The following is a 17716-nucleotide window of genomic DNA, read 5'->3' as shown; positions in this document are numbered from 1 at the left end:
TGGCCAAAGCTGGCAGACTAATTAGCACTACAACTATTTAAATACCGATTTCCTTGGATGAATTTTGTTGCAACTCGGCTCTTTACGGAGCAGATCTCGGTTTATGTCTGGTTTATGTCCCAGCCTCTCGCGGTGAGTCCGAACCGTGCTTCGGTGGGAGCCCCGCACCCCTGCCTGTGGTTACTGAGGGGATGGATGACAGCTCTGGGGCTGGACCTGCAGGCACCGGAACGCAGCCCCTGCACAGGGGGCGCGGGGGGTGCTGGGCTGTGCGCGCCGCCGCTGCGTGGCCGCGTCTCTCCCGTGTGTGGTGCGGGGCCCGCTCCCCCCCGCCTTCCCCTGCGGGCAGCGGCTCCTCCCGCTGCTGACTGTTCTCTCCCGACTGCTGCCGCTGCCCGCCCGACCTGAGGTGAGGCGGGGCCGGAGCCTCGCGGTGCCCCCGCTACGGCGACAGCGGCCTCCCCCAGGCCTCGGGGCGGTGCCGGGGCCTCGGGGCGGGCGGTGGCCGCGGGTACGCAGGCGGAAGGGGCCGGGAGCAGCGCGGGGCCCCTCCCCGACCGCAGCGGCCTGCAGCGGCCCGGCCTGCGCGGAGCAGGCGCGGTTGTGGCGGTGAGCGGGCGGGGGGGAGCGGGGACAGGGCCGGTGCCCGCTCAGGCCGCGGCGGTGGCGGGCGGGAGGGACGAGGCCGAAGCGAAGGAGGGAGAGAAGTCCGGGGGGGGCCGGGTCACGGCTGTGCCAGCGCTTGCGGCCCTGCGCGGCTTCCCCGCCCCGGGGCCGGCGGGAAGCGGGGGGGCGGCCTCGGGCCTGCGGGAGCAGCGCCGGGCGGGCGCGGCACGAATGTGCTCATGTCCTCTGCAAGAGCTGTCGGGGATGTGCAGTGACAGCGGGGCTGCAGCCTTGTCTCGGAGCCCGGAGGAGCTCTGCGCTGTGCCTGCCCATGGCTGCAGCCGGCGGTATTGATGCAGTCATACCGTACAGCTCTGTTGTTCCGTATTCCTGACTGTTATCTTCGGGGAAAAACAACATGTGAGTGAGGTTTAGCCCGCTCAATGGAGAACTTGTTTAAACAACACTGGGGAATGCTGTTTTCATGTTGTAAGGTTGTTTCGGGTGTTTGTACAGCATGTAACACCCTGATTTTCCTGTTCTGTTCAGTGATACAGGATGCTGTTTGCCGTGGTGCTGTGCGCAGTTGTGCTAACAGGGAGCAGTAAAGTTCAAGATGATGAATGGATTGACCCCACGGATATGCTCAACTATGATGCAGCATCAGGAAAAATGAGACCTTACAAGGTAGAAAAAGAAAGGGTGCCTGCGTACATGTCTGCCAAACGGTCCTGTGGCCACACGCTGTTGGAATATTTGCCTTAAATAGTGGCATTGGAAATCAGTAGAATTATGGCCTTTTTAAAGTCTTACAGGGTTACATCTGAGTCCTTCTGCAGAAAAGTGTCGTGTTCCCATGGTTTAAAACGAAAGGTTAAAAACTGGTTACCTCTGTTATTGTAGATCATGAGCTCTTCTCCCGAGGAGTTGCTGTGGCACCAGTGAAGCCACAGGGCTGTGTCGTTTGTCTTTGCAGTTGGCTGTTGATTTATGGAGCAGGCTGTGGCTTCACAAGTTGGTTTTTGTGCCAAGTACTTGGTTAAGCAGCTCTTGCTACTTTGTCAAGTAGAATGTTAAATATCTGGAAAATTAAGTTCCTAGCTGATAGAAGTTGGGGGAGTCAAGGTTAATTGATTATATTTTACTTGAATTACCCAGTTCCCCAACGCTGTGGGAATAAACCTGATGTATTTTATGCGACTGTTATGGTCCATGGTGGTTTGTGATGCTGGGGCTCAGAGCTTTCAGGAGGAGTATCAAAACACTGAGTGCTGTATTGCTAATAATTCATGAACATTGAGGAGAAGATGAAATATGAAAAGCTAGTTTTAACAAGGAGAATTGTCTTGGTTGTATTGTATGAGGGGTGTACATGAGAGGCATGTTGTTTATCCGGTAGCTGGGTGCACACATGGCACTGTGAACTGCAGGTGGTTGTACAGGCACCCCTGATTTTTGTCACTTTTCAGCTTTCAAATTTGGTTTTGTGGTTTTGAATAATACCATTTTGATGCTTCAGATGTAATTTTCTGAAGCTTAAAATATCAAACTGCATTATTTCTCTCTATAGAGTTCCCCCTCGGCCTCCACCTGCCCCAAGTCCACCTAATAGTCGTTTACATTCCCAAAATTCAGAGCAAACTTTGGAGTCTTTAAACATGGTGCCCAAATGCTTCAGCTTTTAGAAAACAACATTAGGAGTTTTACTGTTGTCTCACACGAAAATAGAACTGTATTTTAAAAGTGACTGCTCTGGGTTAAACCATCTTGTCAGGATTCTTTTCTGCTCTGCAGTGCAGTTCAGGTAGTCGGCGTGCGTGGCCACCCCAGTCCTCGGAACCAAACTTTGTATCAGCACGAGCTCACTGATCTGGGATGCTGTGCTTCCTTTTGGAGACCTTCCTCGTTGTGCACACCGGGTTGTGTAGGAGCAGCTCTACTAAATCTGTAGCTTTAGCATCCCAGAAGAAAAGGGATGTTTCAGAGTGAAGAGGGAACATGCGACCCCGAGCGGGGTTTTGTGTTTGCGTGCCGGCTGGACTGGGGCTGTGTCTGCTCCCCTTTGCTGAGTCAGTTGTAGCCAGTGGGATTATCTAATCTGATGGCCGCGTGGTTCACCAGCCCTCACGGGAGGGGAAAGGGCAGGTGGGGGAGGACAGGGCAAGACCTCACCTTTTGCAGGCAGCGTGTGTTTAGGTAGAGCAGTTTTCCTTCAGGAGCCTAAAATAACAGCAGAGAGGCAGCTGGAGTATTGTTGGGAGAGTATTGGCAGCAAAAGCCAACACTCAGTTCTTAGCTCCTTTGCTTCTTTTAAAGTGATGTGACCATAGAAGTGTAACGTGGGACGTCAATCAAGTTATGTGTTTCCAAAAATGTGTGTGTTTTCTTATGTCATTTTAGGCAAACTACCACAACTCTGAGGATGAGACTGCGAATGCAGTCAGTACTGAAATCTTAGCGAGTTGCTCCAGGACAGTAGATTCCTTGCAACAGAAGGTTTGTTATGGAGCTCCTGAGTATTTTTGAGCTTTTTATACTTTGTGCTTTCCAGTGGTGCTTCTCTAGATAGTATGGAACAGGTGAATTGCTGGTATAGTTTGTGAGAGACCATGCATTATGTAGGCAACCTCTTCATTCAGAGGAGAGACTAGAAGTGGTTTGAAGTCAAATCCACATTGCTGCTCTGCCTACCAAGGTCTGTTACCCAAAATGATTTATAGTGTAACCGAAATTGATAGGAGCTACAAGCTTCTGTCCCCTGGTGCTGATGTCGCACAATGCTGCCAAAAGCAAAGAAACCTGGCTTTTCGTTTCCAAGTTGTTCAGTTCTGTTGGGTTTTAGGTGTGGGTTTTGGGCACAGAGACACGTTTGTGGCTGACGCTATGCCAGCGCTGCAGCTCTTGGAGGCTGCTGTAAGACCCCCAATACTGCCTCATGCTCTGACATCAGGGGGATGCCGTGATCCCTGAGTAGCTACTGGGGCTCTCACTTCCCTCACCCGTTTGGAGACCCAGTGGGGTATGTAATTTTAATATTGGGTTAGTTTGTGGTTTTTTCCAGGTTGGTTTTTTTTTTTCCCCTGAAGTAACCTGAAAACTTAAGGAAATCCAGATGTATTTTTATTTTTTCCCCTAGTCTTGCTGAGGTTGGTGTTCAAACCATATCATTAGCAGATCTGAGATCTCCAGTACTGGCCAGAGCCATGGGAAGTAGTATTTCAGCAACTGCTTGCGCTTTTTATCTGGTGTACAAGTCATGGGATTATTGGTAAATTAATGTGCCTCTTTTAATGCTGAGTTACATGTGTTGGGGGGTTTTTCTCCTCTGAACAAGCTGGTTAGAGCAAGAAGTGAGTAAAAGTGTCTGCACGTTGCAGGTTGCAGACTGTGAGAAGAGGATTGCCAAATCCCGTGAAAGCCGAAGCTTTTACATTTTTAAGCGGTACTTAAATAAGATTTTAAATGAAGCTGGAAAACTTGGCCTGGTGAGTATTTGAACTGGCATTAAAAAATTAACCAGGATTCGTTTTACTGCTTTATGTGTTTCTCACAGTTACCAAGTAATGATTCATTATCCTGGCATACTTTAAATGAGAATGAAGGGAACTGAATAGCAAAGGAAGAGAGGATACAAGTGTGTGCATCCATGTTGTTGTTAGTTAGTGGTGTTTGCTCAGGAGAGACAGTTGCATTTGATCTGTAAAGCATCCAGAAGAAGACTATGTGACTTCAGAGTCTATCTCGGTATCTGTTGCTGGATGCAGCTGTTCAGTTCACATTAATGGTTCTTAAACTGGGAAGAACCAGATCTTTGGTTTGTTTCAGACCTTTTAGGCGGCCTTGGCTTCAGACTCTACCTTGTTAAGCATCTTGTAATAGCAGCTTACTAGAGTTGGCATGGAAGAATCACGTTACTACTTACTTTATTATATTGTCTTTGATTATATAGTCTGTCTTTATATTATTATATTATTTCTTTGTTATTGTCTATCTTAATATAATTGTTGTGGTTTAAGCCCAGGACAATAATAAAATACAATATAATAAAGACAGACAATTATATAATAAAGAAATAATATAATAAAGACAGACTATATAATCCAAGACAATATAATAGTCTTTTTTGCCCAAAGAAGTGGTAAATGCCCCATCCCTGGCAGTGTTCAAGACCAGGTTGGATGGAGCTTGAGCAGCCTGGTCTAGTGGAAGGTTGGAACCCCCGCCATGGCAGGGGGTTGGAACTGGATGATCTTAAGGTCCTTTCCAACCCAGACCATTCTCTGATTCTATGCTCTTTTCAGAGGTGGAGGAATAGATTTTTGGCAATAAGCAAAATTAGTATCTAACAAATAACATTATACTTAGCAGTGTAAGATTTCCCTATTTCAGTTATTTAATAGCTTCTGTCTGTATTACCCAGCCATGGTGGGGGCACACATGGCGCATTCGTAATTACTACTTGTTCATGAGCAGTAGTTCTAAAATTTTAACAACAGGTGAGATAACTCACTTTTAAGTTTTTTAGGGTTTTGCTGCAGAGTTAAACACAAACCAGCTGAATTTGTGTTTTATGTACTTCAGAAAAATAAAGTTTTGGAACCATAGTGTGCTCCCTGTCCCATGTCTTCATCCTGCAGTCTGCTTCAAAAAGGTGCTGGTGCAGAATGAAGGGCACCTAAGCAGGTTTTTGCCCAGGGATACAGGCTTTCACCTGTACTTCTAGTTACATACAATCAGCTTTTAACCATTGTTCTGCTTTGCTTTCAATTCAGCCTGAGGAAAACGTGGACCATGTCCATTATGATGCTGAGATCATCCTTACAAAACAGACGTATTTGGAGATCCTCCGGTTTCTGCAGGAGGAAACGTGGCAGTCGGGTGCTGTGGATGATGCCCTTAGTGACATTTTGATCAATTTTAAGCACCATGATTATAAAGCTTGGCACTGGAGATTCGAAGACACTTTTGGAATTGAGCTATATAATATGCTTCTGGTAAGAGAAGAAGAAAGGGATTTTTGTGGTCTTGTTGGGTTTTAAATTACGTTTTCTCCAGTTTCTTTGTGCAAGTCTGGTCAATGAATATTGACATCTTAACTCCACATGTGAAGTGGTTCTTCCCATTGTACTTTGAGTGAGTCACTCCTTTTTTTTCATGGTAGCTGAAGGTAAGGGTGATGTATTCACTTGAAGTAAGAGTTCAGGGGTTTTATTCCTGTGGTTGTCTTCTCTTTTTGTAGCTTTGTGGGGTTTTTTCTTTTTTCTCTTCCTGTCTTTTGTATCCCTGTTGCGTGACTCGTTAGACTCCAGGAGTCTGTGGTGCTCTAGTAGACTCCAGTGCTTTCTTAGCACCTAAACTGCAACTCATGCATTGTAGATTTCCCAGATTTGTCTCATTCAAATAGATGCTGAAGTTGTTGGCCTCTGCAGGAGTTGGAATATATTTAAATTGAGACAAGTGTGTATTTGAGGTCTTTCAGGTCTGAGGTTTTAGTGAATTTGGGGGGAAAAAATTGTATAGTGTTGGAGAGCATGGCTGTGTGCAATGTTGTATTCTGTAAAATGGAATTAGAGTGCTGGGCTGAGGATCTCCAGTAAGCTGAAGCTCTCTGAATAAATCTTGACAATGCAGAATGTGCTAGTGCTTTATGCCCATGTAATCTTCACAGTAACCTGTCTAGTTCTGGGGGAGGTCCCTGGAAGCCCAGTGAAAAAAGCAAGCTGTGAGTAGCATAACCTTGCTGTGGGGCTCCACTGAAGTCCTGCTGCTGTTACCCAAACAGTAACTTTGTCTGTTCCCTAAACTGCAGGAGCTGGCAGGAGTGGTTCTGTGGTTCATATTACACCAATGTTGTTATTTTTAAATATGGTAGGTAATGTGATAAATATTGTAAGGAAGAAATAACTAAGTACCACAAGAAAGAAATGAGCAACTCCACCATAAGGTTGTGGTAGGAATGAATGCAGTAACACCATGAAACTCTTCTGCCTTGTACTGCTGCTGGTCTGCTATGAAAGCATGGAAAAATCCTGTCGGTTGTTCCATGAAACGATGCTGGTGAAGCAAAAGCTGGAAGATCCTTCCTGTGTACTGGCAGTAAGCTTGGAAAATTCCAAACCCACATCATAATTTTTTTCTCTTTTATTTTTCAGATACTCTTGTGTTTAGTGTGTATTGTGATTGTAATAGCTACAGAGCTCTGGACACGTATTCACTGGTTTGTTCAGCTAAAACGAGTTTTATTAATAAGTTTTCTCATCAGTTTTGCATGGAATTGGCTTTATTTGTATAAGGTAAGTTGTTCTGAAATCTTAATGGCTTTTAGGCTTAAAATGTTATGAGGGAGTTAAGGTTATTTAATTCCTTTAGTTAGTTTATATAAAGCAGTAATTGACTGCAAAGTAAAGGGATGAACATCCTGCATGCTGACAGGTGTATTGGGCTTGAAGAATAAAAGAAACGCTGCTGGCTTTCATCCTGCCACAGGAGGGCACAGAACTCGGACAGTGGTGGAACTGTGCTTCTGCTGTGTGCGCAAAGGAGACTGAACTTGTCTAACACAGCTTGGTAGGAAAGTCTTACAGATGTGTGTTGGGAGTATGTGTTTCTAAAGATTCCCTGGCTGAAACTGTATTTAAAGTGTGACAGACCAGAGGTAAATGCTTCATTTCTGCTGATCAGGTTGTTTACTATTTGGTGGTTATGATGAGGCGGAATCAGAGCTACGAGGTTGTAGGGCAGTCACAAAATTTTCATCCTCACATTCTGCCATCAGAACGTAACTGCAGCCTGTCAAGCCCAGGAGCAGTGGGGTGTGCAAGGGTGGGATGGCTCTTGAACGTGAAGAAGCACTCGGACTGAGTTGGTGGAGAATGTCAGAGTTTTTCAACAGATGATTTAATTTTTTCTATCAATCATCTGATTATCAGTTGCAAACTGTAAGGCAGAACACTGATGAATACAGTAATTGTTAGTGGGAATTACTTAAAAAGAGGACATCCTGGTGTTATAATTAGTCATTGCATGGAGTGGTTTCTGCTTTTCATCCAAAGACGTTTGAAGGAAACAAGATGTTGTCAGAAGTGCCAGGTTGGACAGAGCATTGGGTGACATGGTCTAGTGTGAGGCGTCCCTGCCCAGGGCAGGGGGGTTGGAACTGGTTGATCTTAAGGTCCTTTCCAACCCAAACTATTCTATGATTATATGATTACTTTTGCCCTGAACTTGTATCTTTGAATATTGAAGTTTGGTCTTTTGGTAATTCAGCCTCCATTTGCAGAGTAACTCAGAGGTAGCCATCCTGGTAGTTCGTATCCATTCAAAGGAAGTATTAAGAGTTTAACTCTGTTAAATTGTTTAGGTATCAGACGTTTCTCCACACAGATAGACCTGCGTAATTACCACAAAGGTCAGTAGCTCAGGCACAGTGCTGCACCCAGCACCACCTCACGTTGTGTTTCACACGGCATTCCTGCTCTCCCACAGCTGGCCTTCGCGCAGCACCAAGCAGAAATCGCGAAAATGGGGCAGTTTGATAACGTCTGTGCTGAGAAGCTCGACTGGAGGGAAAGTCTTATTGGTAAATGCTTGCTTCATTATTTTGTATTTAAGTTTGCAAAATACTTGGTAACAGTATCCAAGAACATTTGCAATTTCTTCAGGGGTAGTACATTGAATTTTCTTCAGCGATACATGATCTAAACTGACAGAGGGTAGGCTTAGATTAGCTGTAAGGAAGAAATTCATCACTATGAGGGTGGTGAGACACTGGCACAGGTTGCCCAAGAAAGCTGTGGCTGCCTCATTCCCGGAAATGTTCAAGGCCAAGCTGGATGGGGCTTTCAGCCACCTGGTCTAGTGGAAAGTGTCCCTGCCCATGGCAGTGGGTTTGGAACTAGATGATCTTTAAGGTCCCTTCCAACCCAAACCATTCTATGATTATGTGGCTTTACCATTTTTCCATTCCTCAAGACTTTCTTTTCTAGGCCTTTGGAGGAGAGCTGATCACAAAACTGTGCTTAGAGCATGTCATGGTGTTACTTCTTTTCCTTATAACTTATGCCGTATTTCCGAGCTCCCATCCCCCAGTACCATCCAGTGCCATTTATTGGAGAGAAAAGGGCAGAATTCAAGAAAAAGATTTTGATTCTTCATCTGCCAGGCCTGTACAATGGACCTTAGCACTAAGATCTGTAACTCTGTATTCTAGTGGTGTTAGTTTACAGAGAAAGCTGAGTATTTGATTAGCTGTTATTTGTTACCAGTGCTGTAGCAGGTAGGTTAGTGATGGGAACTCTTAATGAGTGCTTGTTATGGTTTTCCCTTTATAACTTACTGCCTGTGATTGCTCTGTTTATGTCAAATTTCAATGGCTTATGTTCAGACTGCACTGAAATCAAACTACAGAAACAATGATGTCATAAGTTACTGGTTTTTAACTTAAAAGTTCCCTTAAGGAGTAAGACTTGATGCTTATAACTAAAATAGCCCCTTGAAATCTTGCAAGCAAAATACACGTTTTGATCTATGTGCAGCCTGGCAGATAAGTAGTAACATTCAAAATCACTTCCATTGCAGTGGCTGTGGACAAGATGTGCTAGATAATAGTTCCCACAGACAAGACTTCCTTATGTTTCTTCTGAGGCTTCTACGACTAATTTCATCTAATAAAGGAAACTTTCTTGACTAAGACATGGGAGAACCTCAGTCTCGTCTCGTTCTTTCCAGCCTTTCCTCTCCTTCCTGCATGCCCATGACTGGATAAGCTCCACTGCCATGCTTATCAGAGACTTTTAAAAATAAACCCAAGCTTTGAACCATATCTAGAGGAGAGATTTCCTTTCATCTATAATTGAAATGCTACTTTCTGTATTACTGCTGTGTCATAAAAAGTATTTTTTAAAAAATAGTAAGAACATGTCTCTGCTTTGGTTACAGAATGGCTCAGAAGTAAATGGACGTTTCAGGATGATCCCTGTCAGAAGTACTATGAAACTCTACTAGTCAATCCTGTTTTGCTGGTTCCACCCACCAAGGTATGGTATATGCCCAGCCTGTAGGGACTGTTCACCTTCCTGTTTGTCATCGGTGTCAACAACTGTTTGTCTGATTGTGTTTTTCTAGGCATTGGCAATTACTTTCACCACCTTTGTAACAGAGCCTTTGAAGCACGTAGGACAAGGTATTGGTGAATTCATCAAGGCACTTATGAAGGAGATACCCTTTTTCCTGCAGATTCCAGTGCTAATTATGATGGCTCTGGCTGTCCTGGTTTGTATACATTTAGCTTCTATTTTAAAGCTCAATTTTTTATATATTAAACTTAAGTATATTTTCTATTAAATTTTTATTTGTACTACTAACAGATTTCATAGTACAGATAAAATAATTTCTAAAAGGGAACTGTTTCTTGACAAAATCCTTCTAGTACAGTTGGTTTAGCAATTAGAATAGATAAGTTTGCATTTAAAAACTCCACTCCCCAGGTGGGATAAAACAGCATTAAACTGCTTAAAAATCTTAGACTCTATGACAGTTGATTGCAGCTTAGTTGCTATTTCTTCTTTGTTATTACACAGTGGTGTGTGTAATTGGTGCTTTGTACACAAAAGCATCAAGTTAGAGCCTTCACCATCTTTACTGTAGCACTGGGGATGAACTCTGTGAATGTCCCCAGACTGCAGCAAGCTTGTCTCTTCTGCAGCTTTTCTTTCAGTGTTTTGCAGATATTTGACTTTGAATTTCCTGTGAAAACTGTAGGCTGCAAATGTTTGACATTTTATTCCTCTTTTTCCCTCCCCCAGGCTTTCTGCTATGGCGCAGGATCATCAGTGTCTGCGTTAAGATACTTAACATCTTCTCAGAAGAGAAGCCCGCTTCCCCTTGACCATCAACAGGACAAGATAGACTTTCGGCAATATGATGGGAGTAAAGGAGATGGCTGTTATTTGCAGAAGCCTCTTTACGTTTCTAGAGGACCTTATGACAGGGAAGATGCTCCTCTGAGACCAGGAAATGGCAGAAGTCCTGATGTCATGCATACAGGCAATAAGCAAGATACACAAGTAGAAGAGTCTCACAAACCAGAACGTCGTGTATGTTAGTCCTGGTTCTTTGAGCTGGGATGAAATTCAATAGATTTCAATATGTCATCTGCTAGAATGTATTTAAACAACAAGCTTAACCCAAATCCTGCCTGTATCCCTGTAGAACTGTTCAGTAGAGGTGTATTAGGCATGGTTTGTTCTGGAAAAATATCCTGCAATGTCTAACTGTGGCAGGAAACTACTGAATTAGAAGTCTCTACTATAAAGAGAGACTTAACTTCTGTTTGAGAGATCAGTACTTATGTCAGCCTGGGCAATAATGATTACCCACAGAGGAAAGGTGGGGGAGAAAAAGCACTGCTGACTATTCTGTACACTACAGAAAATTAAAGCCAGCCTTGTGCTCTAGATGGTGCTTATTGATATGTACTGTTCCCCAGGAAATAACGATACCAGTATTAATAACTATCATATTTTGGGGGAATTCTGCCCCTTGAGTCAAGATGCACCTGAAACAATAGATGCTGTCACTTTGGATTACTTGATTAATAGCTTATTATTACTTTTTACAGAATAGATTGTGCACCGAGTCTGAAGTTTGTAGACTAGAAACTACCACAGCTGAAAACTGTACTGAAGAACATGCACTTGAGCAGCAAAAACAGGAGACGGTCAAAGCAGAACGAGAGGTTGGAGAAAACTGTGATCCTAATAAAAACCTCAAAGAAAGGAATTCTGCAATGCAACAGTGTGAAGAGAAGACAAAGAGTGGTTCACGTGACTCACAGGAGGGAGACTGAGGAAGCCTGAGCTCTGCTGTAAGTTTTCTTTAATCTTTGGTTATCACAAGCTTGCTAGTTCTGCTGGAGTTCTCAAACATAGAAAAGAACATCAGAATGCTCATGGGAACTTCTCTTTGGTCAGGGCATTAGTATGCACAGCTCTAAGGCGGGGGTTTAAAGATGGGGAGACTGAGTATACGTACTGCTTCTGTAATTTGAAATTCATGTGTTAAGTAAGATAATACAACTTTAAGTGCCCAAGAAAACAGGTTTGTGGAGTGTTGCTCTTGTCTGAAATCAAGTTTGTGTAGTAAGTTTTGAGGAAAACTAGATATACTCAATGGTGGGAAAGCACTGATACTCTGGTCTAGCAAATCTAAGTCTCATCAGGTACCTGTCAAATGATCTGAAGGAAGCTGCTGATACTCACGTAACTCACATAAGCCAAATCACAGCCCAAATGTCTTAGGACTATCTTTTATATTCTCTAAAATAGGTCAGCTCAGTTTTAGGACAACGTAATGATTATCTACTAACTGCAGAGGAGTGATGTTGTATCAGATGTTTTTTAAAAGAAGATAAGCACTAAGTACCAAAGATCAGCACCATAGGCTGATGGTAACACATTTTTTTGGAAGAATATTCTGGCAATTCTCCTTAAAAGCAGGATGAGTCTTATTTTCAGTAGGATTCATTTTCAGCTGCAAGAGGATGTCTGTAAAACTTTCAGTAATTGTGACATAGTTTGAATTATCTGGAGTCTGTGTCTGTTTAACTACGCTCACGATGACATTTTACTCTGAAGCTAAAAAGTAACAATAGATATTTCTTTAGGTGTATAATACTTCAATTAAAAAATTACATCATTTCTTTTATAAACACCTGAACAGTTGGCCACCTTTGGTGTTAAAATCATTGACTTATAATTGAAAATCCCTATGCTTGAACTACCCCAGCAAGCAAATCCTTAGAAGGCGAAGAAAGAAGCAGCATAGATATATTTACTCTTTGGAGCATTTTAAATTCAATTACTTCAGGAATTACCTGACATCTGTGGTGGTTCATGGCAAGCACTTCCCACCCCTGTGATTCCCTGGCACTTCTTGGACTGCTGCTGGTGGTGAGTCTGTACCACACAATCTATAGGACAGCACTGGCAGCTCTTGCTTCAGTAGATCTTCTTAAAAAATTCTTCTGACTGTAAAACTGAGCTTAGTAATACAGGAAACACTTAACCAAATACTATCAAAAAACCCAGCATGTTGTGAAATACTCTTATTGTATTAAACAGAACTAAAACTAGAGTTTGATTTAATTTTTTTTTTATTTAATAAAAAATGATTGTTTCTTCCAAACTCTGTTTCTGCAAAGACAGACTTAAGTACTGAAGCTATTTCTCAATTATTTTTTATCTTTTAAAAAAAGTACAAAAGAAAACAGGATTTTTTTCCCAGGGAGGTACAAATCAGAAAAAAAACAAAACCCAAGTTTTCTTTAAAAAGAATATACAAATGTAGGTCTTTCACTGGATTGAGACAGTGGTAGAATCCACACCTCAGCAATGACAGTACCTTGACAGTGGAAAATTTGTATTCATGTTCATAGACTAAAGGCAGTTAAGAGGGACACACAGTAATCGGTGTCTCGGACACTGCAGCAAGCAGCAGCGGTAATAACTACTAGTCACAAATGTGATGCTGCTGCTACTCATAAAAAAAATTATTAGAAAGGGGGCAAATCTACTAACTGCAGTCTTCTGTAAGAAGACATTATGTTTTTCCAGCAAACAAAATAATGATACCTAATGTGCTACTGTACAGTACACGCCTGTTTTGTTTCTTCAGCTAGAACTTGGTCCCTTTATAGTTGAGGGTAAATGGACTCTTTGTTCATCCATTCTCTTAGCTTGTGACCGTAAAATCAGGCTGAAGAAATCCTCATCTGGTACAGTTGGTCCTTTTGCAGGTGAGGGAGGAGCACATCTTTGATCATCCAGTCTGGAACTCTACAGACAGACAAAGCAATAAAGCTGCACGTTACAGGAATATATATAATAAAAAAAGTGATGGTATAAGTGAAAAAAATACTAAAACCTTTTGGTTTCAGATTTAAGGCTATTAAAAGGATTTAATTTGTAAGTTCTGTTTCCAAGATAAACTTCTCAAATTAAATTACTAAGTTAGGACTGTAAGTGTTGCTAAAGTGCTTCTTCCAAACCATTTGTCCCCATGTGTCTGAAAATGAACCCCTCAGTTTAGTTCTTTGTCATAGTGTAGAATGAGATTTAAGCATCCTTTGCCCAAAAGAAGAATATATGGTATTTCTGGTTTCCTATAACAGAAAATACGGTTGTCTTCCTTTCCTTTTACAGGAAGTAAAAAACAGTTCATGGCAGTTGCTATGAACTATTATTTAAACTGAATATAACTTGAATGCTGATCACAATCACCCCTAAACTTTGATATTGAATTATTTGAGAATGCAGGATTCCTGGTGTATCAGCTGCCCTCTTGACAATGCAGAGCTAAAGACTTTGAAAATCTTTTTATCTATTAATTTTAATAGCCTCACTTGTGCTCCTTCACTTTTTCAGCATTTGTTACTTTAAAATGGTTAACATGCTACAAATACTAAAATTACACTTACTGGACATTCGATAAATAGGAAAAAGAAAATCAAAACAAGGGGGAGAAATTAACACCCCCTCCCCAAAACAAAAAAAGAGCAACCTGGAGAAAAAAAACCTTCATTTTTAGTTCTCTCTGTTCTTCCTCATCTGAACAGCGGGATGCATAAATCAAATCTCTTAAACCTCAGAATCTAAATAATCGTAAAAAAACCCTCACCTGACATTTTACCAATATATCAAAGAAGTCATCATCTAGGTCCCTGTTGTTACTCGCCATGAGGTGACCCAGGACTGAGTGACTGTTGTGCTGATTAAGACGAAGTCCAGGTAGATTGCTAAAGCTGGCACGCTGGTCATCGAGCCGGCGGCTCTGCGAGCTAGCGAGTAGGTCTAGAAACTCATCTGTGTGGGGTGAGACTACAGATGTAGAAAAGGCTGGGGAGAAGGGAGAAAACAAGTTAGCCTAGAAATAACTTCCTTTCCATACTAAGTTTTGCATGCAAATGCATTTTTAAAATAGTATTTGATAGGAACTGAAGTCAGATATAGATTTTACTATTAAAAATTTACATTTTCTCATTGTTTTAGGTGGAGTAGAGGATGTTGCCACTGAAGCAGCTGGGAATCTATTCTTCTCCTGGAAGTAGCATCTCTGATCATCCATCCTGTTGCTCTGGAATCGACTCAGCAGATCAAAGAACCCTTCATCTGCCATTGCCTCTCGACTGTTTTTCTGAACAGAAAAGTAGAGTTAGAGGTATTTTGAACTCAAGAGTACCTAAAACTGGGACAACTGCATCACAGTTTCAATCCAGTAATAAGTTTGGTATTTGCGTATCTGAAATGCATTAAATGAATTTTTTTTAGTCATCCATTTCTATAGACAGATTTATTGTAAGAGGAAATGCTAATAGTATGGCAAGCATTTTTGGAAGGTAAAATCTACTAGAAACATTTTGTTCTCTGAAACACAACGAAACAGTACTCTCATCAGCACAGCTGGAGTTATTCCCCCTCAGCCATTAATCCACCTAAAACCCAAAACCAGCACTGAGCACTTTCCATTGGCTCCTCAGGTCTGTGGCCAAAAGCATTCCTCTAACATATTAGAGCAAATGACTCTGTTCTTTTATTTTTAACTGACTTCTGTCAGGAGTGCAATAACCTAAAGAATATGTCAAAAATATCCCCTGCTGTCTGAATCAGAGAAACTATTTTAAGTTTGGAGAAGCAGGATCTAGGAGAGACTTGGAAGTAAAAATATACCTTCATCTGAGCTGTATCTTTAGAAAAACCACCAGGAAAAGAGTGTTTCAATAGCAGGGAAGGCTTAAAGCTGGCACCACCTATGAGACAGCTGCAGAGTGGCAGATGGGGCATCCTTTTACAAAGCCACAGTGTTCAAATTGAGTACCACTGAAATGGACAGCTGCCAGAATGTCGTTTCTGTAATTCTGACCAAACAAAGGTGAGTAAAGGCGATGGTCTCCGCAGCTCACCAAACCTACCCTCTGTGAGTTTGGAAGTCGATGATCAATAGAATTACTGGCATCCTGCAAAACTTTGGAAGTGGTGCCGGTTTTGTACTTTTTGCCTTTTAGTCGATTTACAAAATGCAGTTTTGCTGAAGGTTTGGCAACCAGTGGTTTCTGTTTAGCAAGAATCTCACTGTTCCAGTTCTGAACCTAAGAAAACAAGAGTCAGGAAATGAAGCCTTCTGATTTTAATTACCTAGACTGTTACCTCTTATCTGCTGCTGCTTTTCCTCCCTGAAATGAAGCAGTTTCAGATAATTTAGTTTATCCAAGCACAAGGACACGAAAACTTAGGTTTTGATTCTTATTACTTGACCTGTGACTACTGAGCTTTTGTTACCTGAAGCAGGTTAGTATTGTTATTGGTGAGTCTTACAAGTGAACTGGACTGTGATACCCAATGGATTAAAATGTGGTCAAAGAGTGCAGTTAATCAAACACTCCAAATTTTCCTTGCTCACTGTGGTGCAGGAAGAGTAGTAATGGAAATACTAAAATGCAGATACAGGTGGCATTTCCCGCCTGGCATTCTTAGAATGGGAAAGGAAAAAAAAATTTAAAAATCCATCATTTTACAAAGTGTTAGAGCAACACAAATCCTTACACAAACCCAGATGTTCAACCAGCCTTCAGTGAGGTCCTTGATATGCACAAAATGCTTAGTAAAGATTGAAAAGAAAGAGGGAGAAGAATACCAGCACAAGAACAAAGAGGAATAACCATCTTGTTTCACTGCAGAAAAGAACAGAGCGCTTTACTGGCCTGACAGATTTTTGCTAAATTCTCTTCTAAAATAAACACAATTTTCCACTAAATTGACAGCTTTATCTACAGCTGACCCTTACAATAACTGAATAAAACCCCCCTTTTTTTTCTTGATTTTCAACACCAGAAATTGTGAACACAGTCACAAATCTTGCAGCAACACTGCCTAACCAAAAGCATTGCCTTCTAAAGGCTTATTTAAAATCAGCACACGGATTCCGGTGCCAAGCAGATGGCATGCTGTACAACCATAATGCCAGTGTCATACACTGCTCTGTATATCAAAGACTTCTATAGAATTAATTTTCAGAATCTACTCAAAGAGTATGTTGAAAAAGGCCCTACATAAGAGCTAATCTGCAATACTAGGTTAATAGTTTACTGCAAAAATCCACGTGAAACATTTTAGTGGATTAAGGGCACAGGCTGTGTACTTTAAAAGAGCTCATAGATAAACAGATAGCGATGAAAAGCTTAGAGCTCCTTGCTGAGGACTCACCCTGGGCTAAACACACAACCTTTTAAAATTGCTACCCAAAGAGGCTCTTAAGTATCCATGTTGACCTCAGCTGTACATTGAGCTTTAATTTCCAGTTTGATAAACACGAGGGCAGTCTTTGCATCTCTTTGAAGAGATGGGAATTAGATCCCAGTATGGTGGGAAAAAGAGCCATTTCAGGCTGCCACTGGAGTCATTTATGGATAACTGCCAGCCTACCATTTGAAGGCAGACAGAATTTGAAGGAAATCTCTCCAAGAGTGACAAAAGGATTTTAATCAGGAACGCCCAGCTCCTAGAGATTTCTCTTGAGCTTGGGGAAAAGTTAGTTAACTGATCTGTGACTCTGCATTTCTGAAGTAGCATCCCTTCTCACAATGGATGTTGAAACTCGTAATGGTTTGCAAGTTGGTTGAAAAACACAACATGTATTTTAAGTGCCTATCACTGTAACCCAAATAAAAAATGTTCAGAAGAGCTGAGCTAAAGCTTAGGAATTTTACTCTGAATCACTTGCATGCGGCAACCTCAAGCCACCTTTAAAGAAGAGATGAAAGAGTGTGCTTTGCACCACTGCAGGACCTCATTCTTTCCTGTGAGGGGAATAAAGCAAGCTTTCCACAAGCCATTCCAACCAACATATGCAAGATGCTGACTGTTGCCCAAATGGCAAAAGTATTAGTTGTTAGAATTGTTAGACCTGCTTTTACTTAACTTTTAATAACAGCTAAATTAAAAAGGATATGGCAAATAACACTACATTCTGCTGACTTCTTTCAAAGCTGTTAAAAGTATAAAACTTCTGACTATTGACAACTGCTGAAGTCACTGCACTCTCACCACCAGCATAGAAA

The 17716-nt window shown here is 41.9% G+C and overlaps 2 protein-coding genes across 10 annotated transcripts in view; one reads left to right on the top strand and one right to left on the bottom strand.

Moving 5' to 3' along the window:
• The first annotated feature begins 312 nt into the window (after positions 1-312).
• On the top strand, positions 313-17589 carry CLCC1 (chloride channel CLIC like 1). 3 transcript variants are annotated; one of them, XM_030496187.1, is made up of 12 exons: positions 313-409; positions 1156-1293; positions 3007-3102; positions 3984-4091; positions 5379-5600; positions 6759-6899; positions 8092-8185; positions 9544-9641; positions 9730-9876; positions 10410-10700; positions 11225-11470; positions 14652-17589. In XM_030496187.1, the coding sequence occupies exons 2-11, from the start codon at positions 1165-1167 to the stop codon at positions 11450-11452; spliced, it is 1554 nt and encodes a 517-aa protein (XP_030352047.1). In that variant the 5' UTR covers positions 313-409; positions 1156-1164; the 3' UTR covers positions 11453-11470; positions 14652-17589. The 3 variants fall into 3 exon arrangements, with proteins under 3 accessions (XP_030352047.1, XP_030352045.1, XP_030352046.1); XM_030496185.1 differs by lacking the exon at positions 313-409 and adding an exon at positions 525-609; XM_030496186.1 differs by lacking the exon at positions 313-409 and adding an exon at positions 699-1026.
• GPSM2 (G protein signaling modulator 2) overlaps positions 12740-17716 on the bottom strand; it is a 31885-nt gene continuing 26908 nt past the window's right edge. For 6 of the 7 annotated variants that reach the window (XM_030496174.1, XM_030496176.1, XM_030496178.1 and 3 more), the window contains 4 exons: positions 15572-15748; positions 14634-14796; positions 14281-14498; positions 12740-13439 (listed from right to left, as the gene is read on the bottom strand). In XM_030496174.1, the coding sequence (XP_030352034.1) occupies positions 13275-13439; positions 14281-14498; positions 14634-14796; positions 15572-15748 (723 nt within the window). In that variant the 3' untranslated portion in view covers positions 12740-13274. The remainder of the gene's footprint in view (positions 13440-14280; positions 14499-14633; positions 14797-15571; positions 15749-17716) is intronic. The other variant, XM_030496179.1, reaches the window with a different exon arrangement.

This window comes from Strigops habroptila, chromosome 8 (assembly GCF_004027225.2).
Source record: "Strigops habroptila isolate Jane chromosome 8, bStrHab1.2.pri, whole genome shotgun sequence".
Taxonomy (NCBI): domain Eukaryota; kingdom Metazoa; phylum Chordata; class Aves; order Psittaciformes; family Psittacidae; genus Strigops; species Strigops habroptila.
Note: the sequence above shows the minus strand (reverse complement) of the source record. Positions and strands in the feature narration are given on the sequence as shown.